The following is a 24,521-nucleotide window of genomic DNA, read 5'->3' as shown; positions in this document are numbered from 1 at the left end:
AATCCAGACCTTGACACCTCTGCAGAGAAAATTACATCAGCAGAGTCCAGCTGACAAGGTGGACTAACTGTGATGTCCATGGCTTGGTCACCAGCAGAGCAGAGAGAGAGATAGAGAGAGGATGGGTCTCTCTTTGACTACCTTTAAATTCACTGAACACACTCCCCCCAGGTGGTCCCAAGTCCCGCTGGGTAGCTGTTGGTCTCTGTGATCTCGCTAATCAGATGAGTCATGTTTTCAAGGGTCCCCAAGACCCCCCTCTGGTTCAGTGATTCACCAGAAGGGCTCCCGGAACTCAGGAAAGCTGTTAGCCTCACGACGATTGATGGTTTATTACAGTGAAGGGTGCAGAATAAGAGCAGCGCACGGAGGAGATGCAGGCCTGAGAGACGAGGTCAGGGTTCCAGGTGTCCCCTCCAGCACTCCATTTTCCCAGCAGTGTGTATAATCAGAGGGCACGTGGATGACCATGAGTGCTCTGAAATGCAGCAGGCGTTGCCACTGAGGGACGCTCAGGCAAACCTTGGTGTCCAGGTCTTGTAGGTGTGGTGTGCCTCCCTGGCTGGTCTTGGTTACTCCACCATCTCCAGCCGTCCCACGTGGCCCAAGGACCCCACCATAGATCACAGTGTTAGCATAAGTTATCTGCGTGGCCCAACACCCTAGGTAAACAAAGCCACTCTTATCGGGCAGGGCATTCCAAGGACTTAGAAGTTATCTCCCAGGAGCCAGCCAGGGCCGGACCTTTGGAACGTGCAGGCTTTGGACAACCCAGGCCTGCTGAGCTAGGCCTCTCCTACAGTCATCATCCCTCGGGGTGGAGAGGGGGGCCTGCAGTGTTTCTCCAGTGCTGCACCCCTAGAATCCCTGTCCTGGGAATTCCTCTGTCTAGCCTTGGGTTCTCTGGAAGCAGAGCCTCTGGTGAGGATTCTTGTGCCAACTGATTGAGGTGAAAGCTGCCAGGATTGAAGAAAGCAGGGCGAGGTGGGGAAAAGGCAGTCGAAGTTGTGGGCTCAGCTGGAATCTAGGTTCATTCCCATCCTCCGGGGAGCGAGCGGCACCGCAGAGCTGGCCCCTCTCGAGTCAAGAGGCCGGCGCCCTTACCCACCTCCATATCAGCTCATTATTGACTGTGTAATGTCTCTGTGTGACCTTCCAGCCAGCGTCCCGGCAGCTGGTGGTTGGGCACACCAGGAGGGAAGGAGGGTCTAAGCAGGGCACAGACTATGCCTCCTACACCCCAGCACCTTCCACTCCTGTTCTCTTATCCCACCAACAGCCAGTTCCTCCAGAGCGAACATGGCGATCTCTGATGCATCCTGTGTCCACCTTCAGAAGCCCACCACCCCACAACGGCCTTGCTCCTGTGTATTCAGACCTATCTTGTGAGACCCACAGAAATGGGCCACAACAGGACACTAACTGAATTATCCCCAAGGGCACGCTGTACCTAGACAGGGAACTCACTCCTTGTTCTCTCTCCTTTTCTAACTGATGCCCAGCCGTGCTAATAGAGCTCATCCTAACTCTACAAGGGGCTCAAATGACAGCAGAAAAATATTCCAAAGAATACAAGGCCAGCAGTGTGAAAGTGTCCCAATTTGAGCAATAGGAATCTTCGGTTATTAACTTCCCAGGGGAAAACATAAGGCGTCAAAATAAAAGCCCTCTCCCCCTTTTAAAGCTTTCATTAACGTGCCACAAGTTGGCCTTCCTCCTGAGGGTCGGTCCCAGGTAACTAAGGACGTCCTCGGCTTTGTTCAGCAGATGCAGCCCACGTGAGCTCTCCCTGCGGGCTAGTAGTTCCTTCAAAACCTCCAAACCTGAGCCAGTCCAACCCCAGTCTCTCTTGGGTGTCCTCTTGAAATAGACCAGAGCGTTGATAGAATACTTGAGCATTTCAACTCAGAAAACACAGGCATACCGCCCAGCCACTGCCAAGATTATCCTATGCAAACATATACGATGCTACTGTCCCATGGCTTTCTGTAGCCACAGGATGTGGCAGAAACCCCATGGGGCCAGGGAGAGCGGGTGGGTAGCCAGGGGAATTGTCTCGTTAAGAGGCTAGACTGGATTCATAATTCATAAACCCAAAGTCAAACTTAATCAGAAGGAATCAGCCACCACAAGTCCGATTGTGGCCACAGAGGAAAATCTGGAAAACCTAGAGGCAACTCTGCCACCTGCCCTCTGGAGAGTGGATTCTCTGGTACTCCTTTTCCACTGCACAATTTAGAAGTTTGTGAAGTAGCACACCAGTCTCCCATTTCTTTCCTAAGAATCCCTTCCTCACTTTAGTGTCTGCCTTTGAGTTTCCATTTCCTTCCCAGCTTCCTGTCCCTTGAACCCCAGTGTGAGCCCAGCCTCTGCTCCGCTTGGGCTCCGTGCTGACCACAATCATCACATGCCATGTTCCAACTCACCATGGGTTTGAATGTGAAGTCAGCGACCCACAGACTCCTACACACCTTCAGAGGCTTCGTAATTACTCCTGATTTCTGAAATCTCCTTCCTGAAGTTAGAGACTTCCAACTCATAATGATGAGTGAGGTTTAAAATGCTATTTCACCTATGAAAGCTGAAGAAATTGCTTTAAAATCATGCTAGATTGTGAATGACTAATAGCGACAGCTACTACCCATCTGGGGAATGAAGGGCCGTCCGCCCCTTTGTCTTGCACGGTACCCATAGGACCTATTGGTTTTGATGGAAGTGGGGAGGAGAGGCCACCAGGAGAAGAGAAAGGGCCAGAAGAAGGAGACCGGGGACCAGAAAGGCTGATGTCAGACTCAGGACTGGCAGCCCGTGCACTTGGGCTGCCAAGGCTTTCTGTGGCTCCCAAGCGTGGGGCGTAGGCAGGGCGCCTGTCATCCTGTGCCTGGCACAACTTCGTCATGTGTTACAGCTTGCATTTTGAAGGCTGCGTGCTGTCTAAAGAAGCATGGAGTATGCAGTGTGCATGCATGTGTGTACGTCTGTATTCATTGATGTTTATTTTGACAGGGCCCCTCTTCACTACTGTCTCCAGGGGACATAAATCTCTTGGTTAAGGTAAGAGCATAAAATAAATGTGCATGCGTTTTGAAAATGGTGATGGGGGGATTAGAGATCTCAATAATATGTGCTTTTCTCTTTGTCTGAACAACTGTGTTATAATATTAACAACGATAGCAACATTTCTTGAGAACTCACTCACTGTGCGCCAGCAGTGTGCTAAAATCCACTGTCCAGTGGGGCAGCCACTGGCCATGTGTCAATTTAAATGTAAGTTAATTAAAATTAAATGCAATTAGCAGTTCCAGTCCTTGGTCACACTAGCCACATTCCAAGTACTTACTCGCCACCTGTGGCTAGTGGCTACCTTATTGGACAATAAGATCCATCATCACAGGAAATCCTCCCAGGCAGTGCTATGCGAAATGCTTCCCGCGTGTCTCTTGTTTTATATCCACGATCACTCTCTGATGTTGGTACTATTTATGCTCTTGTTTTGCTTGTTAGAAACCTGAGTCGCTGTGAGGGTCAGTGACTTTTGTGTGTGTGTGTGTGGTACGCGAGCCCCTCACTGCTGTGGCCTCTCCCGTGGTGGAGCACAGGCTCCGGACGCGCAGGCTCAGCGGCCATGGCTCACGGGCCCAGCCACTCCGCGGCATGTGGGATCCTCCCGGACCGGGGCATGAACCCGTGTCCCCTGCATTGGCAGGCGGACTCTCAACCACTGCGCCACCAGGGAAGCCCAGGGTCAGTGACTTTATGGGACTAGAGTCCACTCCTCACTGATTCCAGAGGCTCACCTTTGACGCCACACAGGAGTGCATCCTGGAGTTCTGAGAGGACGCACGGGCAGAGTCAGACAGGCCGGGTGGGGTTTCTTCTGGGGCGAGGTCCAGAGTGCAGGTGCAGGGCGGTGGAGCCAGATCGGAGCGCGCGCTGCGCTCATGGTACAAACCACGTGCGCCTTCTCCACGAGCGGCAGAAGACGCGAGTTCAGCACAGCTCTGCCGAGGTAGGCCACGGAGAGCTGGATGCCCAGGAGCCTGGCCAGGGACCTCGGTGCTTAAAGAGAGGAACTGGGGAAGGCTGTGAGCAAGACAGAGGCAGGATAAGGTTTGTGTTTCAGGAAGAGCAGTCCTGCGGCCGTGCGTGTGGAGGACCCTTGGCTGCCTCTGTTCCAAGCTTTTGTCTTAACTTCGGGTGAAGCTTGGCCTGGGATTCTGTGTGACCACCCTCTCCCTCACTTCCTGTTTTCAAAAAACCACTTGGGAGGTGTCGGAAAATACCTGGTTCTTGCATGAGAGCGAGGGAGGAGAACAAAAGGGAAAAGAAATCCTTCTCAGAAGCTTGGGCCTCTTCATCTCTTTATGCATTGAGATGCCTTGATGGAAAATTACACATTTCATTGGAAAATGAGTAGTAATAGAGCAATCTTTCCTGATTTTCATTGACAAGAGGGAATTTTGTGTTGTTTTTACAACAAGGACATGGCAAGAATTCATTATCTATTGATTCCAGCCTTGTTTACTACAGGCGTTTACGTTCTCGGTCATTTTTTCCTAACTGTGTCCCGCTGGAAGGCCCTGGGTTTGCATCAGCCCCTGTCTTCCCCACCCCACAGCCTCACCAAGGATTTCAACCTCAAGGTGTCCCAGTCCTGATGGCAATGATAATAGGGGTGAATGCTGCATGGGTTAATGCTTTATGGCTACAGCATTAAGATAGGTATTTAGTCAAATCGATACTTCTTACCTGCTAAAGGATGCAGCTGTGTTCCTCAGAGCACCCAGGAACCGCAGAGAGAATGTGAGCACCTACATTCAGGGAAGCACCTGAGACTCCCTGGCCCTACAGAGCTGTTCTTTGCCTGGCAACCCTGTGGACAAGAGCCTGGGCTCTGCGGGTTTGCCCAGGTCTGTGAAGTCAGCTGTCTTAGTTCCCTGTTTTATAATCACCTGCTGCCGTCTTGATGATGATCTGGTCCAGGTGGGCTGGTGGCAGGACCCTCTCTTGCTAAGAAGGTATCTTTTATTACAGAAAATTTGCCTCATTCTGATAGTTGGAAAACTGCCTGGTTAGAAACTTTGCCTCCTAAGAGTTCCTGTTTAATGAACTTCCATAGTTGGATCTGTGCCCGGGGAGGTCATCCTCAGGGCCTCTCCATTAGATGATTCCCTGGGGTAAATATTACCTCATCCTACCCTCAGCAACACCCCGGTGGGTGGGTACTATTATGTGCTGCATTTGACAGGGCAGGAGATTGGGCACAGAGGGATCAGTCACTTGTTCAAGGCCACAGAGCTGGCTGGTGGCAGAGCGAAGACTCAGACCCCGTGTGACCAACTCCACGTCCCGTGCTCTAGCCCCTCTGCTCTCCGACTTCATCTTTGCGTGCGTCCGAGCTTCCTGACAGCTGCCTGACGAAGGACAGGCAGTAGTGAGTTTCTGGCCTGTCACCTGGAGGTTTGAAATGTAGGCTCCACAACCCTTTGGCAGGAATCTGCAGTGAGGATTCAGGAATCCAGCAAGAACTTGCATGAGATGATCTGGAGGTGATTTCTACGCCTGGCAGAGCCTACAGCATTCCTCCAGTTGTACACATTTGATTGAGCGCTTGCTTGATATGCTGTCCTACACCAAATACAGTGACACAGCCAGCCGGCTTTGCTGAAAATGTCTCAGGAAAAAGGAAGGGGATGGAGGCGAGAGGGAGTCTGTATTTACAGATTGGATCCCTGCAACGTGCTAAATGCTTCACATGTGTTATTTCAGTCTCACATCCCTCTCCTAAGGTAGGAGAACGATCCTTATTAACAGATACGGAAATAGACTCAAAGGGACTAAGTGACTTGCCTGAGATGACTCAGTGGAAAAGTTGGGAGTCAGTATTGACGATCAGGGGCATCTGATCTGCCAGCGGGACAAAGCAACAGATTTAGGGAGGAAAGTAACAACTGAAACCACAGTGACACATGTAGCAGCTGAAATTCCTGTGCTGTCACCGTGTGCCAGGCGTGGCATCAGGCGTTTTCCACTCATTATCTCATGTATTTCTCCCCAGACTCTCAGGTTCTCATCTCACAGATAAGGGACTGAGGCTTGGAGAGGTGAAGCCGTGATCCCAAGTGGGCAGAGGCTTTGGTGGGGTCTGGGCAAGCCCGTCTAGCTGGAAGCAGAAGCCTGGCTAGTGACAGGGAGGGAGAAATTTCCCCCTATAATCCCTCTGGAGTTCTTGTGGCCAGACTAATAATGAAATTGACACACGACATTAACAGAAGAAGATTAAATACATTTTAATTTGTGCACATGGAGGTCTCATAGAAATGGGATCTAAGATGTGGCCAAAACAGGCAGCTTTTATACTTTTTGGATAAAGAAACAATACATTTGTGAGGAATTGACAGGGCAAAGAAACTTGGGCTTTGGGTCCTTAATTAGTGAAGAATCTAGGGAAGGGATATGGGAACAGATGTATATGTATAACTGATTCACTTTGTTATAAAGCAGAAACTAATAAAAAAAAAAGAATCTAAACGGAGCTTGGACTTAGGGTAGTAAATTTAAAAAGGTTTGTTCATACAGGCTTTTCCGCCTTGAAATCCCTGTTTCTGGGGATAAAGTAGTTGTTCTACTTCCAAATGTAGGGAGGGTACTTTTCACATTAGAGGTTTATTTCTTGCTTTCAGGGAGACAGACAGAAGGGCCAGTGTCCCTCTTGCACTGGCCATTTCTTACGTATCTTTAGTTCAAAATTATATGCTATTGAGACATTTTGGGGCAGCCCACCCTGGGCCCCAACACTAGTGTCAAGGCATTTCCGGTAGCCCAGGTCAGGAGGGACTGGGGGCCCCAGGTGCACAGGAGCCAAAGTGAGCATTGGTGGGACAGCAGGTGGGGGGCTGGTCTTGCCCTGTGCTCACTGGATTCCAGAGCCTGATCCAGCCCCCTCACTGGCAAGTCCGGGGGCTGCTGGGGGCTGTTCTGGTCATCAGGGAACAATCCTACACAGAATGTGTGACTAAGACACACCCAGGCTGAGTTACCCATGCCACAAATGGAAAAGAAATTGGAAAGTAGTGACGTTTTGTATTTGCTCAGATACAGTTTCTTAATGTTGTGGATCCCGCTGCAAAGAATGGTTCCCAATCACCCTTGCGCCCACCAAGTCCAAAAAATCTCATCCTGTGCATATCGTTGCCATGTTTGATGGCTGTATCTCATTTTAAGGAACTATAGAGAAGGTCTAGGAATAGATGAGATAGGTGAGTTCCTTCCAAGTCTGCCACTCTTCCAAACAAAAAACAGCAACTGGAAACAGTATCCTTCAGCTTCTCTCACCTGCCATTTCTTCATGTAGCCCAACATTTGGTACTCCTCATTCTCCAAAAACATTCAACCAGCATCTGAAACCACCAGTAAAGGAAGATGACACTGGGTGCCAGAAGGTCAGTGGCCGATTGGTTGGTGGTTGGTCAGGTCGGCTGGTTCCCTCATTTATGGAACTCATGCTCTGCGGAAGGTGATTTGCTACGGAGTGGACGTCCAAAGATAAAGCAACTCTACCTCTGTTCTCGGAGAGCTAACACTTTTTTGCCTGGTAGGGAGGGCTTGGAGCTATAAACAAATCTCCTCAATAGTGAGACAGGTGCTTCCATAGCAGGAATTCCTGGGTCCATGGGAGCAGGAACATATCCCCAGTGTGAAGCCATCAGGAAGGCTTCTTGGAGTAGGACACTGCTAAAGAATCTTCAAATACTGAGTAGGAGTAAGTGCCTAAAAGGAAGGTGGACCGTTCAGAGTTGCTTTTTTGATGACGAAAGCCCTTCCATCCTGAATTAGAGACCGATTTGTTTTTTGGGGTTTATTTTTATTTTTATTTTTTATTTATTTATTTTTATTTATTTTTTATTTTTTTGCTGTATGCGGGCCTCTCACTATTGTGGCCTCTCCCGTTGCGGAGCACAGGCTCCGGACGCGCAGGCTCAGCGGCCATGGATCACGGGCCCAGCCGCTCCGCGGCATGTGGGATCTTCCCGGACTTGGGCACGAACCCGTGTCCCCTGCATTGGCAGGCGGACTCTCAACCACTGCGCCACCAGGGAAGCCCTAGAGACCGATTAGAATGCCAAGTCACCTGAAACATCAGCTCATTGAATATGAACAAGTCTTTGCCGATCTCTCCAGTGGAGCATCCCGGAAGCCTAGTTAATGCGTTTGTTTGTGTCAGTTGTACATGAACCATGAGCCCTTCAAGACGTGTGCTCGTTGTGGTCTCAAAGCAGAAAAGCACCGTGCCTAACAGGGAGGGAGCTGCTGGGTGGATACATGAATTCATAATAGCCCAAAGCACTGGGAATGATCTGCCACTATTCTGAGAGGCCTCTTTGTTTTATCTCATTGAACCCTTATAGCAGGGAGAGAAGAGGGGAGGAAGAGAGTGAGGATTAGAGAGAAGGGCATGGAAGGAGCATACCAAGCCCCTGGGGTGTGACATGGATGAGAGTGTGGTCAAGCCTGTGAATTTTATTTGGTGTTTACTGTGCTCCAAAATGTAAGATCTGGGGAGGACGCAGACAAGCCGGAGAACCTGTTCTCTGGGCTGAGAACTTTACGTTCACTCCAGGGACAGCACTTACCTGCCTCAAAGGAGTGGAGCAAAGGTCCATTCCGGGGAACAGTTATTAAATGCCTACTCTGAACAAAGAATAATGCCAGGCACGGTGAGACTTGGTGTGTGTGTCACAGCAGGAGACTCCCAAGGGTGGGTGCTTGTTGCTTTCTTGTTTTTGCTGCTTTGTTCAGAAACCTCTTGGGCAAACCCACCAGACAGAGAACGCAGTTCCCAGCTCTGTCTTGTCTCTAGTCTTAGGGACAGAGCATGCTGTCTTTAACAGGACTAACTGTTGGCATTAAATCTGTACTGTGAATGTTTTCAGACGCTCACAGACATTGGTACATCTTCGCTTTCGACATCCTCATCTTGGGCTACATTTCAGCAGTCTGGCCAGAAGTAGGGAGAAATGTGGTAATAATCCAGATATATCAGATGTATCAGTGCTGAAATCAAATTTAAGACCAAGAGAGAAAAATGCAAAGTTTGACACAAGCTGTGTGGGTAGTGACTCAATCCACCTGTTTCCTTTTCATCATTTGCTGGCTTCTTCCTGTCTGGAAAGGTAGGAACCATGGGCCACCTTTTGTTTTATAAGTAACTGTACTGTTTCTGCTCTTTTTCTCAGGATGTGTGCAATGACTGTCCCCCAGGTCCCCCAGGCCTCCCTGGTCTTCCAGGTTTTAAAGGGGACAAAGGTCTCCCAGGAAAGCCAGGGAGAGAAGGCACAGAAGGGAAAAAGGTAAGGAGAAAAGGGGAAACTTAGTTTTTGTCACTGTAATGGAATGCATCACCTGGGAGACCTCAGCACCGCATCTCGGGGACACAAGGGGGGATTCTACGCAACGGCACAGAAGTGGGAGGTAGGGCCATGGGGCCCTTGGGGACTGGCTCTCATACCAGCTGCCACATTGGTGGTGGGTGATGGCCATGAACGCACAGCCGCCCACCTACACCCTTTGCTCAGACACACGGTAGGGTGGGGCAAGGGACAGGGAAGGCGGTGGGAAGTCAGTGAGTGCATGTGTAAGAGGATGGCTTGCCGATGACTCTGGGCATGGGCTCCAGACACTCATTCTTGCTGTTTTGTTTTGTTTTGTTTTCTTCCCCATTATTCCTGCTGCAGGGAGATGCTGGGCCCAGAGGCCTCCCAGGGCCCCCAGGAATAGGTGGGCCACAGGTCAGTGAGCTTTCATAAAAATCATGTGCGTTTATTCTCATCTCACTGGTGAACCGACGTTTGAGGAAGAGTGACGTCCAGTGGAAAGGAACAATGATTTTAAAATCAGAAAATCCAAGTTCACGTTATCTCCTTAGCACTGACTGTCTCAGTGACCATGGGAAGCGGCCCTTGAACTTGTTGAGTCTTAGATTGCTCATAGACAAATACTTGAGTGGCTGAAAGTATAGATGAGCTATGAGATAGGAATGTGTAGTGCTGGTTAAGACATGAGCTTTGGGGTCAGACAGCTCCGAACTCGAGTCCCACCCCTGAGTTGAGTCTTTGGAGCTGTGTGACCTTAGGCAAAATTCTTGACCTCTCTGGGCCTCAATTTCTCCACCCACTAACGATGTGAATAAAAACAACTTCAGAGAGAGGGAAGAGTTGCACAATATCATACATAAAAGGAACTTGGGGGCTTCCCTGGTGGCGCAGTGGTTGGGGGTCCGCCTGCCGATGCCGGGGACACGGGTTCGTGCCCCGATCCGGGAGGATCCCACATGCCATGGAGCGGCTGGGCCCGTGAGCCATGGCCGCTGGGCCTGCGCATCCGGAGCCTGTATTCCGCAACGGGAGAGGCCACAGCAGTGAGAAGCCCGCGTATTGTAAAAAAAAAAAAAGGCAAGGAAGCAAACAGAAATATGACAGTGTGACAGCAAAGCCAGGGGCCTGTGGGGTCTCAGGATGGAAAACAGCCAGATCTCCCAGGCCCTGGCTGGCAGGTTAGACATCTAGTTGTTATCCAGAGACACTGAAGTTTTATAGGGTTTTGACAAACCTAAGACTCCTGCTTCAGGAACTACAGATGTCAGGTCTCAGTGTAGATGGAACAAGAGATTCTGCCCGGGGGCAGTGTTAGGCTAAGAGATACCAGCACAGCCTCGCATCCTCTGTGCTATGTGCTGAGGGTGACCCTTCTTTTCTGGGGTCATAAACACTGGCTAACCCCTTTGCCTGGAGGATTCTGCAGTGGGTAATTTCAGCTGATCCTCAGCCCTTGTTGTCATCTTGCCAGCTGCTGGGTGCCACCTCTACCATGGAATGACCTTTATTCAGAGAAACAAAAGCCAATCAATTATGCAGGTAAGGCGTTCCCTCCACTGAGTAGGAATCGTTTTCTCTTGTCAGCCTGACTGCTCCTGCAGGGTTGGTGTCTTGGGACACGTGCACTGCCTTTGTTCCTTTAAAATTCCCTTCAAGGGAGGGTTTGTTCCTTTACAGAGTCAGAGGAAGCCAAAGAAAGCCTCCACCCGGAAAAAGGACAGAAATTAGTGCTGCATCTGAAAGACGGGGTTTTTCCCCCCTCTTGGAAGTCCATGGTGACTGTGAGAAGTTCTCAGGGTCCACACTACAGGATGAGCCCCCAGGGACTGCAGGACACACTGTGCCTGGTGTGTTAAGGGCCAGTTTACCCGCGTTACACTGTTGTCTCCTGCGATGGTGAGCATCGTCCTAGGAAGTGGAGATGCCGTTCCACTTGGCAGAGCAGGAAACTAAGGTGGAGCAAGATTAAATGCCAGTATTACAGAACTAGTAGGTGGTGTAGCCAAGGTGAATCCCTGCCTGTCCAGCTCCAGGAGCCGCACTAGTTACTGTGCTGTTATACCCCCGGTAATGCTACCACCGCCGGCAGCACCAAGGACAGCTCCCCGCGGGGGAGCCTAGCTTCTACCTACACTGTCTCCCTACAGACCCTGTAATAGCTTCCCCCTACCGCCACCTATTGCTGGGAAGGTGAGCTGCAGAGGATTTTAGTGTCTCATCTGAGGACTCACAGGCTTGCCCTGGTTCTTGGCTTCAAATTCAAGCCTGTCTCTGTGCTCTTCATGCCACGCCCCTCTCCAGAAAGCAGCACAGAGGAGTGTTTCCTTTCCTTTCTGTTGAGCCTCAGTTATCAAACAGGATCTCTGCCAGACCTGCGGACACCAGGATGAATCTGTAAATTGAAAATGCTGCCCACAGTGGAGCATGTATGGTCATTGTTAGCGTCCTTCTATAACCAAAGGCCCTGGGTGTTCACTGGTCACATGCGTCATCAAGAAGGTTTGATTTGCTTCATTGTGTGCGATGGTGATTCCAGCGTCTGGGAAATCAGCCTCCCCAGGATTTTTCTCGCAGATCTGCAGCTGCTCTCTTTGGCTGCTGGGTCTGGGGAGGTTAATGACACCGTCAAATCCAGAGCTTCATTGCAGAGCTTTCGAGCTGCCTAAGACACTGCCTCTAAAAGGTAGGGTCTGGAGATACAGTGGTTGTTGTTATGATTACAGTCCACGTAGAGGACGAAGGAGCAAGATGGTAATGAGAACGTGATTTTCTGGAAAGGCGGTTTTCTGCAGAGTCAGATGCAATAGCGCCTTCCAGTTTGGAAGTGCCGCTTATCCTATCCTTCATGAAAAAGATGGCTTTCTTCTCGTCCACGTGTCCACCAGTCATGTAATGGGAACTGCAGGGACTGGAGATGCTAAATGAGCAGAAGCCGCCCACCCCCATCCCCCCACTGCCTTGGAGGTTCTGGATGATTCTGGGAGCAGAGATAATACCTCCTCTGCTGTTACTAGAACTGCCAGAAAAGGCCCTGGAATCCCATTCTTCCCAGAAGGCAACCCAGAGCCGCTGAGTCCCTGCTGTCTTCAGGAGAGGCCTCTTTTCACCCACAGCTGCCTCAATCCTGAAAGATTCTCACCACGCATGCCCTTAAACAACTCCCTTCCACGTCAGGAGGAAGAGCTAGGTCAGACGTGGGCCATGCTTCCTAAGGCCTGATGTGTTGGAGAAGAAAGATCTACAAGGTCATGACCCTTAGAAAAATCAGACTGGGGCCCAGGCCGCCGAGAGCAGTGAGGGGTCCGTGGTTCTCCAGCCCGGTTCTGCCTCTTAGGAGCTGAGTGAATTGCGCTCACTAATTAGAAGACTTGGGTAACTTTGACTTTTCTGAACCTGGGGTCCCTCATCTGTAAAAGAAGAACTACGTGGCTCATCTCACAGAGAGGATGTGACACTTAAAACAAGGAAACATTTACAAAGCACCAGGCATGGTGCCCCGCTCGTAGGAAATGTGAGATGCGTGTAACTGTGGCAGGTCCTCATGATTGTTCCTCTCTCTGAGTTAATAACAACTATAACAGATTTCCAGGAGAAGAGTTCAATGATTTTAAGGAAAATAATGCCATGGGGGCAGAGGTCACCTGTGAAGGCCACCTGGAGTGGGAGGTGGGACTTTAGTTGCATTGGAAAGTTAGGCAGCGCTTTGCCAGGCATTCTTGGGGAAGAGTTTTCTAGGCAGAGAAACAGCAGGCACAATTTCAGGGACAGGGCTTATTCTGAGAAAAGCAGAGACTTACTAATTTGAGAAAGTTTAGGCCCTGCCCTCAACAGTTTGTAAACTCCTGGAGAGAATTACCTGTTTGATGGATTCCCAAAAGCCAGCATCTGCTAGGAACGTAACCTCTAAATAATTGTTACATTATGCACTTAGCAAATGATGGTGTTGAGGAAATATACTTAAAAACTAAACAGAATCTTCTCCCAAACCAGAAAACCTGTCCACAAAGAAAAGAGGGGAAATAACTTTATTTTTGTACAAACATTAAGCCAGAGTATTATAAGGCATCACAGGCAATTTTGCTAAGAGATTGTAAAGACAAAGAAATCTCACCTTTTTCTATGGCTAAGCAGCTATGACCCATGATGTGTGCGTCCTCAGGATGAACAACAACTAGTTCCCGTGTAAGAGGACCGTGTAGCACCGTTTGCCATGTTCATCCGAATTCACCTGGTAATCGGAGTGCCCATCTGCTTTAGTGAATCCGTTTGGTACAAAAGTAAATCAAACTTCTCTTTGCAGCTTGGAACGAGGGACCGCGAAGTTAGACTCCTTCTTTCCTTTAGAACCTGGGAGATGGGGCTTTATCTTCCTTGTTGATTACACTTCAAAGAGATGTCCCCAGGTCCTTGAGAAAGACTTTCCTGGGTCCTAGAGCTGGCAAAAGTCTTATTCAGCTTTGAAAAGGGCTTACATACATTTCAAAGAGACAGAGAAAGAACGCACAGTGTCAAGTCTTCTGAAGTAAATGCTCTAATACAAGGGCTTGTGGTGGGAGTTTCTTCCCTTCTTTTCAACGGGAAAAATGAAGCCCTTCCATTGGACCCTCAATAAGCATGTACTGAAGAGAGCTGAGCTAGCAAAGTAGTAAACTCGTAACATCCCTGGAATGTAAACTCCAGGTGGGCAGGTGGTTTTTTGGTTTTGTTGTTTCTAATCTTTTTTTTTTTTTTTTGATTGCCGTATTCTCGGTGCATAGAAAGATTCCCAGAACGTGGTCAGCAAGGTCAGTTGAGCTTCTAGACTATAAATCTAGGGCTCTTGACATTATAAGACCAATGGGACAAGGCATCATGACCTAGGAAAATAACCAGGAAAGTAACTTAATCAGGAGGAGGCAGTTTGGATACAGAGAGATCTGGATTAGATGCCAAATCTTGTTTCTTATTACCTGTGTGACCTCAGGCGAATCACTTCACCTCTCTGGTCTTCAGATTTCTTATCTCTATGCTCTGGTAATAACCCCTACCTCACTGAGTAGTTTTCCTGGCTAAATTAGATAATGTAGACATATTAAATACTGCTTTGCATCAGCTCAGGATATACACAAAGAAATGCGTGAAGTGGGATCTCATGTGGACGCCCTGGAAGAGCAGCCGGCAGAGTCGGGGCTCTGTAAATGTCAGTCCTCTTTTCTGGAAGAAAGTGAGTCAGGCTTGGGGGTGACTGTGTTTGCTTTGATCCCCAGCTGCGGTGGAGAAGGAGACAAGGACAACTGTGGAGGTCCTTGAGCTGCTGCCATTTAGTTGCTGTGAGATGAGGGTTGAAACCATTCTAAGCCCACACTGAGGACTGGAAATTGAAAGGAAACTATTTACTTTTTTTTTTTTTTTTTTTTTGGTGGTACGCGGGCCTCTCACTGTTGTGGCCTCTCCCATTGCGGAGCACAGGCTCCGGACGCGCAGGCTCAGCGGCCATGGCTCACGGGCCCAGCCGCTCCGCGGCACGTGGGGTCCTCCCGGACCGGGGCACGAACCCGCGTCCCCTGCATCGGCAGGCGGACTCCCAGCCGCTGCGTCACCAGGGAAGCCCAGGCAGTCGGAGGAGCAGTGTGCTGTTCTGTCACCACTTCTCACTGAGGTCATCAAGTGGCCTGCAGACAGTGCTGGCTTCATAGATTTTAAAACAGTAGACGTAATGACACGCAAACGTGTTGGACCAAATGCTCTTCCCTTCTGAACCTGTTTTTTCTTTTCCTCTACACAAAAGCATTTGGCACTTCACAGGCATTAATTAGATCACCTAACCCTCCCAATATACCCAAGGGAGGCAGCCAGGGTGTTATTAGGTAGTTACGGTCATCAGTGAACTGCTGATGTGGTACAACAGTCTGGATGGGAAGACGACTGGGCGTGATGTTTCACTGAGAGAGTTGCAGGTTCTGGACCTGGACCCTCGTAGACTGACCTGCCCCCTCGCATCCTTCATTTACTGAATGAAGAAACAGAGCAAAGAAGGGACATGATCATCTGCAAGATGCAAAGATAAGGGAGGACAGGCCTGGAAACACAGCCAAGGTTGACTAATTGCCAACGACTTCTTTCACTGCATAATACATTCTTTTAAAGGACCTGAAATGTTTTTGTTTAATAACGTTTTACTGGAACGTACTTGTTAACATACTGAACACAGGGCCAAAGAGGTGGCAGGTAAGAGAGGTTGGAACCTTTGAATGTTACTTTCAGGATTAGTGTGTAAAGCTATATTTTTGGTAGGTCGCATGCTATGTCTTGATGACCGTGATAATGAAGATGATGGTGCTGTGAAGGAGGGGAGGAGGAGGAGGATGACAGAGGTGCCAGAAGTGAATGTTGTAGCGATGGCGGTGGTGATGATGATGATTGGTATGAGGGGAGGATAGTGGTTGTGATGGTGATGATGTCATAATGACAGCAGCAGTGATGGCGACAGTGACGATGATGGTGATGACGGTCATAGTGATAACTATGAAGAGGATGATGATAGCTGATGCTTACTGAGAGCTAACACTGAAGCCATCACTAGTCTACTTTGTAGATTTCAGTTCATTTAATCCTCACAACAACCCCATGAGTCTACTGTTACCATTCTCATTTTAGAAGTAGGAAACAGAGAATTGAAACAACTTGCCCAATGACACACAATTAGTAAATGACAAAGCCAGGATTCAAATACAAAATAGTAAAAAAATAATAATTATATTTATTGCACTTTCTATATCCTGAGCTCTATGCTAAGTGTTTTCCATGTATTATTTGATTTTATTCTCCCCACATTTCATGAGGGGGGCAATCATTACTCTATTTTGTAGATTAAAAAAGCTACAGGGCTCCCCTGGTGGCGCAGTGGTTGGGAGTCCGCCTGCTGATGCAGGGGATGCGGGTTCAGGCCACATGCGCGGCTGGGCCCGTGAGCCATGGCCGCTGGGCCTGTGCGTCCGGAGCCTGTGCTCCGCAGGGGGGAGGCCGCAGCAGTGAGGGGCCCGCGTACCGCAAAAAAAAAAAAAAAAAAAAAAAGCTACCACTCAGACTTTAAATGACCTGCTCAAGGTCCCACAGCTAGTTTGGGCCTACAGCACAAACTTGATAAGAAATTGATGAAGAATGAGAGAATGAATGCATTGCAAAATTTTTCTTTTGCAACGTAGCGCTAGCAAAATTTTCAATAATTTTCTTTTTTTTTTTTTTTTTCTCCTAAGGGAAGTAAAGGAGAACGTGGTGCAGATGGTGAGATTGGACAGAAAGGTGATCAGGTAAAAACTTATTTTACAGTGAAACATTCACCCTGAAGAAACATCACTGTTTTTCCTAGGTAACTTTCATCCCACCGTATCTGCAGTCATTTCTTGTCTCTTCTTTGCCTTTGGTAGGATGTATTTTTAAATCATGTTTTCATGGTTTCCACCTTGGTTCACTGTCACACTCCCCTTCCCCAGTTATCCGAGGAGCCTACCTTTTCTTTTCTTTAAAAACACGCAGTTTACAATTTTGTACTCGTTTACTTTTAGTGCTTCTTGCTCACTGAACTGGCCATCATTCATTACAAAACGCAAAACGCCCCCTTCTTTCTTCCGGCCCATCCACCACTTCTGTTGTATGACTCTCACTGTGTGAGCTAAAATGCTTCATAGACACCCCTTCTCTGCTCAGGGCCCATCCAGCCCCGCTGGACCGCTGATCCAAATGCATTGTAAGATTGTCCCCATGTGCATCTGAACACTGTGTCCCATTCGTCTCCAATCCAGGGCTACCAGCTCGTCCTGCACTCTCAGGTCCTCAGCCTCTAACAGCCTTTAAGCCCTTTAAACTGGCTACTCTGCCTGTGCCTTGCTGCTGTCCCTCTTTTCCCTCTTTTCCTGTGTTCTCTCCCTCCTGCCTTTCCCCTTTCCTGCGAAGTCTTCTATCCGTCTCTCGGTCGGTACTCATCATAAACCAGCCCCGTGCCAGGCCCCGCACCAGGCTCTGAGATACAGGATGAGTGTTGGGCAAATCCCTAACCTCACAGGGCTTTTCATTCAATGACAGGGTGAGGCCTGTGAGCAGAGAATCCAGGGGCAGTGAGACAAGAGCTGTACTGAAGGCCTGAATGACATACTCAGTGAAAATTCCACTTGGTTCTTGAAAGACAAAATTTGGGGGGATTATTCTTAGGAGTTGTGAACGGCAGTGATCTCTGCACCGAATGCTACAGTTTGTGTTTCCCTGTGGGAGGAGGTGAAGGAGGAGGGCACGGAGATCATTTCTTTCATGGTGGTTTGTTTGGTCTGATAACATTGCTGTCCTAAATAAATGATGCAATACACTTCGCCCCATAAGCGGTTTAGCTCATTGTATAATACACACGGACTCCTCTCCACAGGGGGACGTGAATCTCTTTCTTAAAGTAACTGTAATACTGTCAGAGATGCGATAATTCAGTTAATCTAGCTATTTCCATTGTGGGTATAAATTGTGTGTGTATGTATTTATTTGTTTTTAAATTCTTATTATGGGATACTTCAAACATACATCAAAATAAGAGTGTATAATGAAAATTACCCCATTGTATTTATCACCTGGTCATAATATCTTCCAGCTATTTGGCCACTCTTGTTTTCATCTATATCCTTCTTCCTTCACATTATTTTGAAGCAAATCCAGTTACAGGATAGACTTGTTTTTGTAAATATTGTTAGATACTCCCTCATCCACCTATTTATATACATATATATAGATAGAGAGAGAGAGATAGATAGATAAATATGTTCATGTATGTATATACAGATCCAGAATTTTTATCTGAGTTAGAAGATGGATTCTAGCCTGTTGTCTGAAATCCGGTAGTTGCACAAAGTGCCACTTTTGGGGACTCCTTTAAAATAATTGCCTTGTGTTTTCCTAGGGTCATCCAGGAGTTCCAGGTTTCACGGGGCCCCCAGGGAACCCTGGGCCAGCGGTAAGTAATTATTCTGAATCTCCTCCTCTTCTGGGCTTGTCATTTGCGCGTACTTCCGTACTCCCTGGGGGTGGTATCACATGGACGGACGTCTTATTTGAAAGAGCGGGCTGGCACCTGAGAGGTGTCTGGGGTGACGTGAAAGTGCAGGTGGCGGCGGCATCTGGGGTGACGTGGCTACGTTGAGGGACAGTGCAGTCAGAATGCTCTCGGGACGGGGGCATTGGCAGGGATGCACAGGCTCCACTGACTGTTTTTCCTCCAGCTCGGGTTGGGGGAAGCCTGGGATAATTCCAAGGTTAGGCTCTTAAGTAAGAAATGTATTATAGAAGCAACTTTCCCTCTTCCGTAGGAAACTGTCCCATGGTGAGAGGCTCAGGGAACCACAGAGTGTCTGTGCAAACCCAGACTTTCTTGGATTTACTGTAATTGATAACAATAATAATAGCTGCAAGTTATTACTATGTATTATTACTATTTTCAACAGTTCATTCGCTGTCATTCTAAGGCACTTGTTATCAGTCTAACTATAGCAACAGCCTTTAATATCATCCCATTTGTTCCCATTGACCCTCCGCCCCCTCTAAACAAATGTCCGCCTTGCTCTTCCAGTAGCTGTGGTGCTAACATGGACTGATGCTCTTCCTGGCAGATTTACCTCCCTTTGGTCTAGGCTGCTTGTCTGTCTCCAACTGATTCATGGGTTTATTCAGCATCACGCAGGTGTTTACTGAGCCTCCACTTTGTGCCGTGGCTTGGACTGTTAATTGCCTTTGGGAATGGATGCTGAGTCAGCTGCCCATTCAGGTTTAGGGGCCAGTCGTGCAGAAGAAACTCAGGAGCAGGCAGCTAACCCTCCTGGTCAATCATGCATTGTTTTTTTAAGTGTTCATGACGTTATATATAGATGCCAAGAAGACAAAGCTCTTTACTTTCACAGTTTATTTTCTGGTGCTCTGTTAGCATTCTTCTTCCAGTAAAACCCTTACCCTCTTCCCAACCTGCTAGCTTAGCTAGATTCCAGAGTCTAGGATGCCAAAAGCTTTTGGCAAAATTATGTAAAATAATCCAAATCTGGAGTAGAAGTGCAATTATTCTGTTAGATGTGTAATTTTCCCCTGCAGCAGCCCAGATGCAGGGGAGCAAGAACCTTAGGCTGTTTATCTAAATATTATCGACATCTTTTTATTTCGTGAACATTTACGGGGTCCTCACCTGGTGAAAGACGTGGAGACAAATCAGACTGCAGCTCGTCTCCAGGATTTGTCTTACATGGAAAATAAGACACACCTTCTACAACTGTGTCAGGTTTCCTTGAGGTCCAAGACCATGGTGTGGCCATTTCTGTATCCCTAAAACTTTGCCAGCACCTGGTATGACATAGGCACCCAGTAAATGTATGCAAAAGGACTAAATAAAGACTGCTGGAAAGGTGTCAGTAAAGTACTGTGAGACCTTGCTTATTTGTTATCCCATGCTTAGTTATTACCCGCAGGGCTCCTGGTCTTGAGTTGGTCAACAGACACGCACAGAAGAAGACCACTGTCATCAGACCTCTGATAACAGAGAGCCCTTTACGGAGGCCTCTTAGTATGTACCTGGTGCTGGCTGGCTAACTCTTTATATGTATCACCTTACTCAGTTCTCTCAACAACTCAAGTCAGTGCTGTCTTTTTCTTTTTTTTCCCCTTTTTCTCCATTTTACAAAGGAACTGAGATGCAGAGAGGTAAAGTAACTTCCCATTGAGCTAGTCATTGGGGATCCAGGACATGGAGAGGGTGCACTCCTAACTGGTACCCTCAGTTCTGTGCTGAGCACATCGTAAACATTGCCTCATTTAGTCCCCACCTCCCTATGGCATGGGCAATATCACTTTCTGCCTCTGTGGATAAGGAAACTGAAGCATCAAAGCCAGTAAGAAGCAATGCATCGATTAGTCTAAAGAACCTCTACATTTATCACCCAGCCAGCCGAGCTCCTAATTCATTCATTTATTCAAGAACTATTGAGTGTCTGCTATCTCCAAGGCACTGTTTTAGTTCCCAGTAAACAAGGTGGGAATATCTTGCTCATAATATGTCCCAGCTATTTGGCCACTCTTGTTTTCATCTATATCCTTCTTCCTTCACATTATTTTGAAGCAAATCCAGTTACAGGATAGATTTGTTTTTGTAAATATTGTTAGATACTCCCTCAACCACCTATTTATATATATATATATATATAAATATGTTCATATATATATATATATATATCTCCAGAATTTTTATCTGAGTTGGAAGATGGATCCTAGCTTGTTGTCTGAAATTCAGTAGTTGCATGAAGTGCAACTTTTTGGGAATCATTAAGATGTCAGATGGACGCAAAGGCTGGAGAAAACTAAAAGCGGAAACGGGGTGGTAGGGAGCAGGGACTTGCAGTTTGGGGTCTGGCAGGCAGAGAATGTCTCACTGGGAAGCTGATACCTGAGCCAAGTTGTGGAGGAGGGCAGGTTATGAGCTCTGACACATGGGGCTTTAGACTGCAGGTGGAAGGGACGGCTCGTGCAGTAACCCTAGGGCAGAAGCCTGTCTGGGGCTCACTCTGCACCACTTACCTGTGTACAACTCCGCTTCCCTTTATCCATCTATGCATCTCTTCATCCCTGGATTGTCGATACAGGCAGTTGCCTTCCTCAGCTCTCTGGAAGATAAATCCAATTGTTTATTTCTTGTCTGCTGTCCTGAAATGTTCCCTGACGTTAGCTGAAAATGTCCACTCTGAAGTGAGACCATTTACTCTCATCTTATGGATAATTACCCGGTGAATGCTTTGGCCTCTCCTGAAATGCGGCTGCTGTCCTCCCGACATCTTTGTGTTCCCAGAGGCTCTCCCAGCCTGATGGGGAAGGCAGAAGCACCTCTGAAACACTTAGAGTTCAGACAGCTGGGAAGGGGCACAGGATCTAAGGTCTGTGCGTTGCCTCATGCACGAAGAGGAGGTGCTGATGATCTCTGTTCAGATACACAGCAAACTGGCTTTCTGCTTTACCACCCTTAGGGAACAGCTGGAATTGCCGGAGCTGCAGGACCGCCAGGAATCCAAGGATCCCCAGTAAGTTCCTCATTGGAGAGGATGTGCTTTCAGTTTGTGTTTGGACCTTCCCAGAACCCCAAGTGCTTGCCAGCCCTGCCGTGGTCCTCCTTAACTCCTGTGGCTCACATTCCAAGGGTCTGTTCACTACTAGTCGACCACAGGAGGAATTGCTTTATGTTAGAACCCTAGTTACCTCGCCTCTAAATTAAAGGCTTGGATGAAATGACCTGGCAATCTGTGATTCCAGAATTCAGCTTACAACCAATTCAAACTGGTTCAAGGTTTAGCCCCACCTCTCTATTCCTTTTTGGTGTGGTTTCTATTTGGAAGAGGCACAGGGGAGGAGAAAGCCTTGGAGCTACCCCGTCATGAGTCTGTGGTATGAGCCAGGTGGTATGTCAGGCAGGAGGTAGCTACTGTTATCCAGTTGTTCAAAAAGCAGAGTGAGGGCTTCCCTGGTGGCGCAGTGGTTGAGAGTCAGCCTGCCGATGCAGAGGACATGGGTTCATGCCCCAGTCCGGGAAGATCCCACATGCCGCGGAGCGGCTGGGCCCGTGAGCCATGGCCGCTGAGCCTGCGCGTCCGGAGCCTGTGCTCCGCAACGGGAGAGGTCACAACAGTGAGAGGCCCGCGTACCGCAAAAAAAAAAAAAAAAAAAAAGTGAAATTAAGAAAGCGGAAGTCACAGGTCAAGGTCCTAAAACTACACCGGTGGGTGGAGGTAGTTGGAATCCAAGACTTTTGTCTCAGACACCATCATTACATTCATTGCTTGAAGCTGTCGGGACCATTCTTGGTTTCAAAACCATAAAGCAAAGGTGAACCTCAGTTTAGCAGGCACTGTGCTCATAGTCACTACATGCATATTCACTTAAAGGAATGTACGGTCCCTTGATATCCCTTATCTCATCTGACTGCCCTATCAATAGGAATCATTGTCTCCATTTTATAAATAAGGAAAGTGGGCATAAGAGAAGTAAAACTACCAGTTCAGGGTCACATGGTGAGGAAATGTCCGAGCGGGTGCAAACCCCACTCTACAGAAATCTCAGTGTCGTGTTCCAGGTAGGGCTATTGCTAGCAAGCAGGTCAACCCTGCCCTGGTACCTCTGGACTCTGGTGCCAGGAGCACTTCCTCCTCAGATGAGGAAGACAAAGCCCGGGGGGGGTGATATCACTCATCCAAGGTCATACAGGAAATTAATATCCAAGTTGGGAGTTAAGTCAGTTTGAAAATTCCCATTTCAGCATTCTTTCTATTACTCCACGCTGACCCACTGTGTGGGATGGTCGGGTTAGGGGCAGGAGGGATGTCCAGATTGAAAAATAAGAGCTACGTGGTTCTTTCTATGATCATCATCTAGATGATCCTTTTGAAGCAGCCCACTGAGAAGTCCCAGGATGAATAAAATATGAACCATACTGCAGGCAGCTTTTTATTGATTCTCAGACAGAAAAAGATTCCTCCCATAAAAACTAATGGACTATTTGCCTGAGGAGAATAAGATGTGGCTCCCAGATGTAAATCCTAGCAATTAAACTACATTAAATGCGATATTGATTCTGTCCTGGCAAGTTATACCTGTGCTTGAAGTTGCCCGTGGTCTTGGTATGTCCACATAAACATCAAACCAGAAAACAGCTGAAGTTTTCTTAGCACTAATAATGAGTATTGGTAGTTAAAAAACAGAAATAAAGTTAAATAAGGAATAGTTAAAAATATATATACACACACAGAGAGAAATCTAAAACATTTCTATTGCATTTTGAGTTAAAACATATCAACCATTTGCCAATCTCTTTGACATGGGATGAAGGCCCTCATTTTTATTTCTGTTCCCCTGAATAGAGTCTCTTGTCATTATATTGTAGAAAGAACATCCACCCATTTACTATTTGTTGCCTTTTTAAAAAGTGGTTTGAGGGACTTCCCTGTTAAGAATCTGCCTGCCAATGCAGGGGATACAGGTTCGAGCCCTGGTCTGGGAAGATCCCCATGCCGCGGAGCAACTAAGCCCATGCACCACAACTACTGAGCCTGTGCTCTAGAGCCCATGAGCCACAACTACTGAGCCGACGTGCTGCAACTACCGAAGCCCGCACACCTAGAGCCCGTGCTCTGCAACAAGAGAAACCACCGCGGTGAGAAGCCCGTGCACTGCAACGAAGAGTAGCCCCCGCTCGCCGCAACTAGAGAAAGCCTGCACACAGCAACGGAGACCCAATGCAGCCAAAAATAAATAAATAAAAAATAAACAAATTTATTTTTTTTTAAAGTTGTTTGGGTGTATAACAACACCTGTGAAGCAAGTTGAATGTAAGACCCTAGTTTGTTAGGATTTTTTGCAAATCTTTTATAGCTATCTTGTGGTACAGCTATCAGCTATGTATTTAGACAGTGAATATCTCATCTTTATCAAATATTTTCAACATTTTAATTTGCGTAAAAAGATCATTCTTTTTCTTTTTCCACCTGAATTTCATTGGGTAACCTAATGAACAATTAAATTGTGTAATTTCCGTAGCAAACAACAAGTGGTGAAAACAGGCTTGGGAACAACCATACTGGCTCCTTACTGAGTCTTCGACTCACCTGATTGGAGCAGAAAGACCCTAGATAGTAGATATTTCAGTCTTGCGGGCCATACGGTCTCTCGCAAATCCTCAGCTGTGCCACAGTCAGGTGAGATCAGCCACAGACATTATGTAAACTAGCGGTGAGACTGCGTTTGGATGAGACTTTACTTGCAGCAACAAGCAGAGGGCGGGAGCTTGCCGACTCCTGTCCTAGATCACTAGTGCTTTCATAGCAGGGTCTTGGGAATAATAAGCGTCCAAGAAGGGATCCAGGAAGCTCTGTTATCAATATGTAAAAATACTTACGTAGGGTGAATATTTGGCCCAAGTTGACCAAAAAACCCACTTTATTTGTTAATGTTTGTAGGTGTCGTGATATGGGGAGGGGGTGAATGTTTTCTTTTGTTTTACTGTTATTATTTTGCATTGGTGTAAGTGGCAATATGTCTAGACAGTCTCAAATACCATGTGACATAAGTTTACAGAGATGCAGGTCATGCCAAATTGTTATCAATGCAAATGCG

The 24,521-nt window shown here is 47.6% G+C and overlaps 1 protein-coding gene across 1 annotated transcript in view; it reads left to right on the top strand.

Annotated features, from left to right (window-relative positions):
• COL22A1 (collagen type XXII alpha 1 chain) overlaps positions 1 to 24,521 on the top strand; it is a gene marked incomplete at both ends in the record, with an annotated part of 241,676 nt that overhangs the window by 179,605 nt on the left and 37,550 nt on the right. Inside the window, 6 exons of the mRNA XM_081258732.1 lie at positions 3,007 to 3,054; positions 9,237 to 9,350; positions 9,735 to 9,788; positions 16,610 to 16,663; positions 18,292 to 18,345; positions 21,386 to 21,439. Of these exons, the coding sequence (XP_081114858.1) occupies positions 3,007 to 3,054; positions 9,237 to 9,350; positions 9,735 to 9,788; positions 16,610 to 16,663; positions 18,292 to 18,345; positions 21,386 to 21,439 (378 nt within the window). The remainder of the gene's footprint in view (positions 1 to 3,006; positions 3,055 to 9,236; positions 9,351 to 9,734; positions 9,789 to 16,609; positions 16,664 to 18,291; positions 18,346 to 21,385; positions 21,440 to 24,521) is intronic.

This window comes from Mesoplodon bidens (genome assembly GCF_964165515.1).
Source record: "Mesoplodon bidens genome assembly, chromosome: 16".
NCBI classification, from domain to species: Eukaryota; Metazoa; Chordata; class Mammalia; order Artiodactyla; family Ziphiidae; genus Mesoplodon; species Mesoplodon bidens.
The sequence above is the reverse complement of the archived record's forward strand: the minus strand, read 5'-3'. Positions and strand labels throughout refer to the sequence as shown.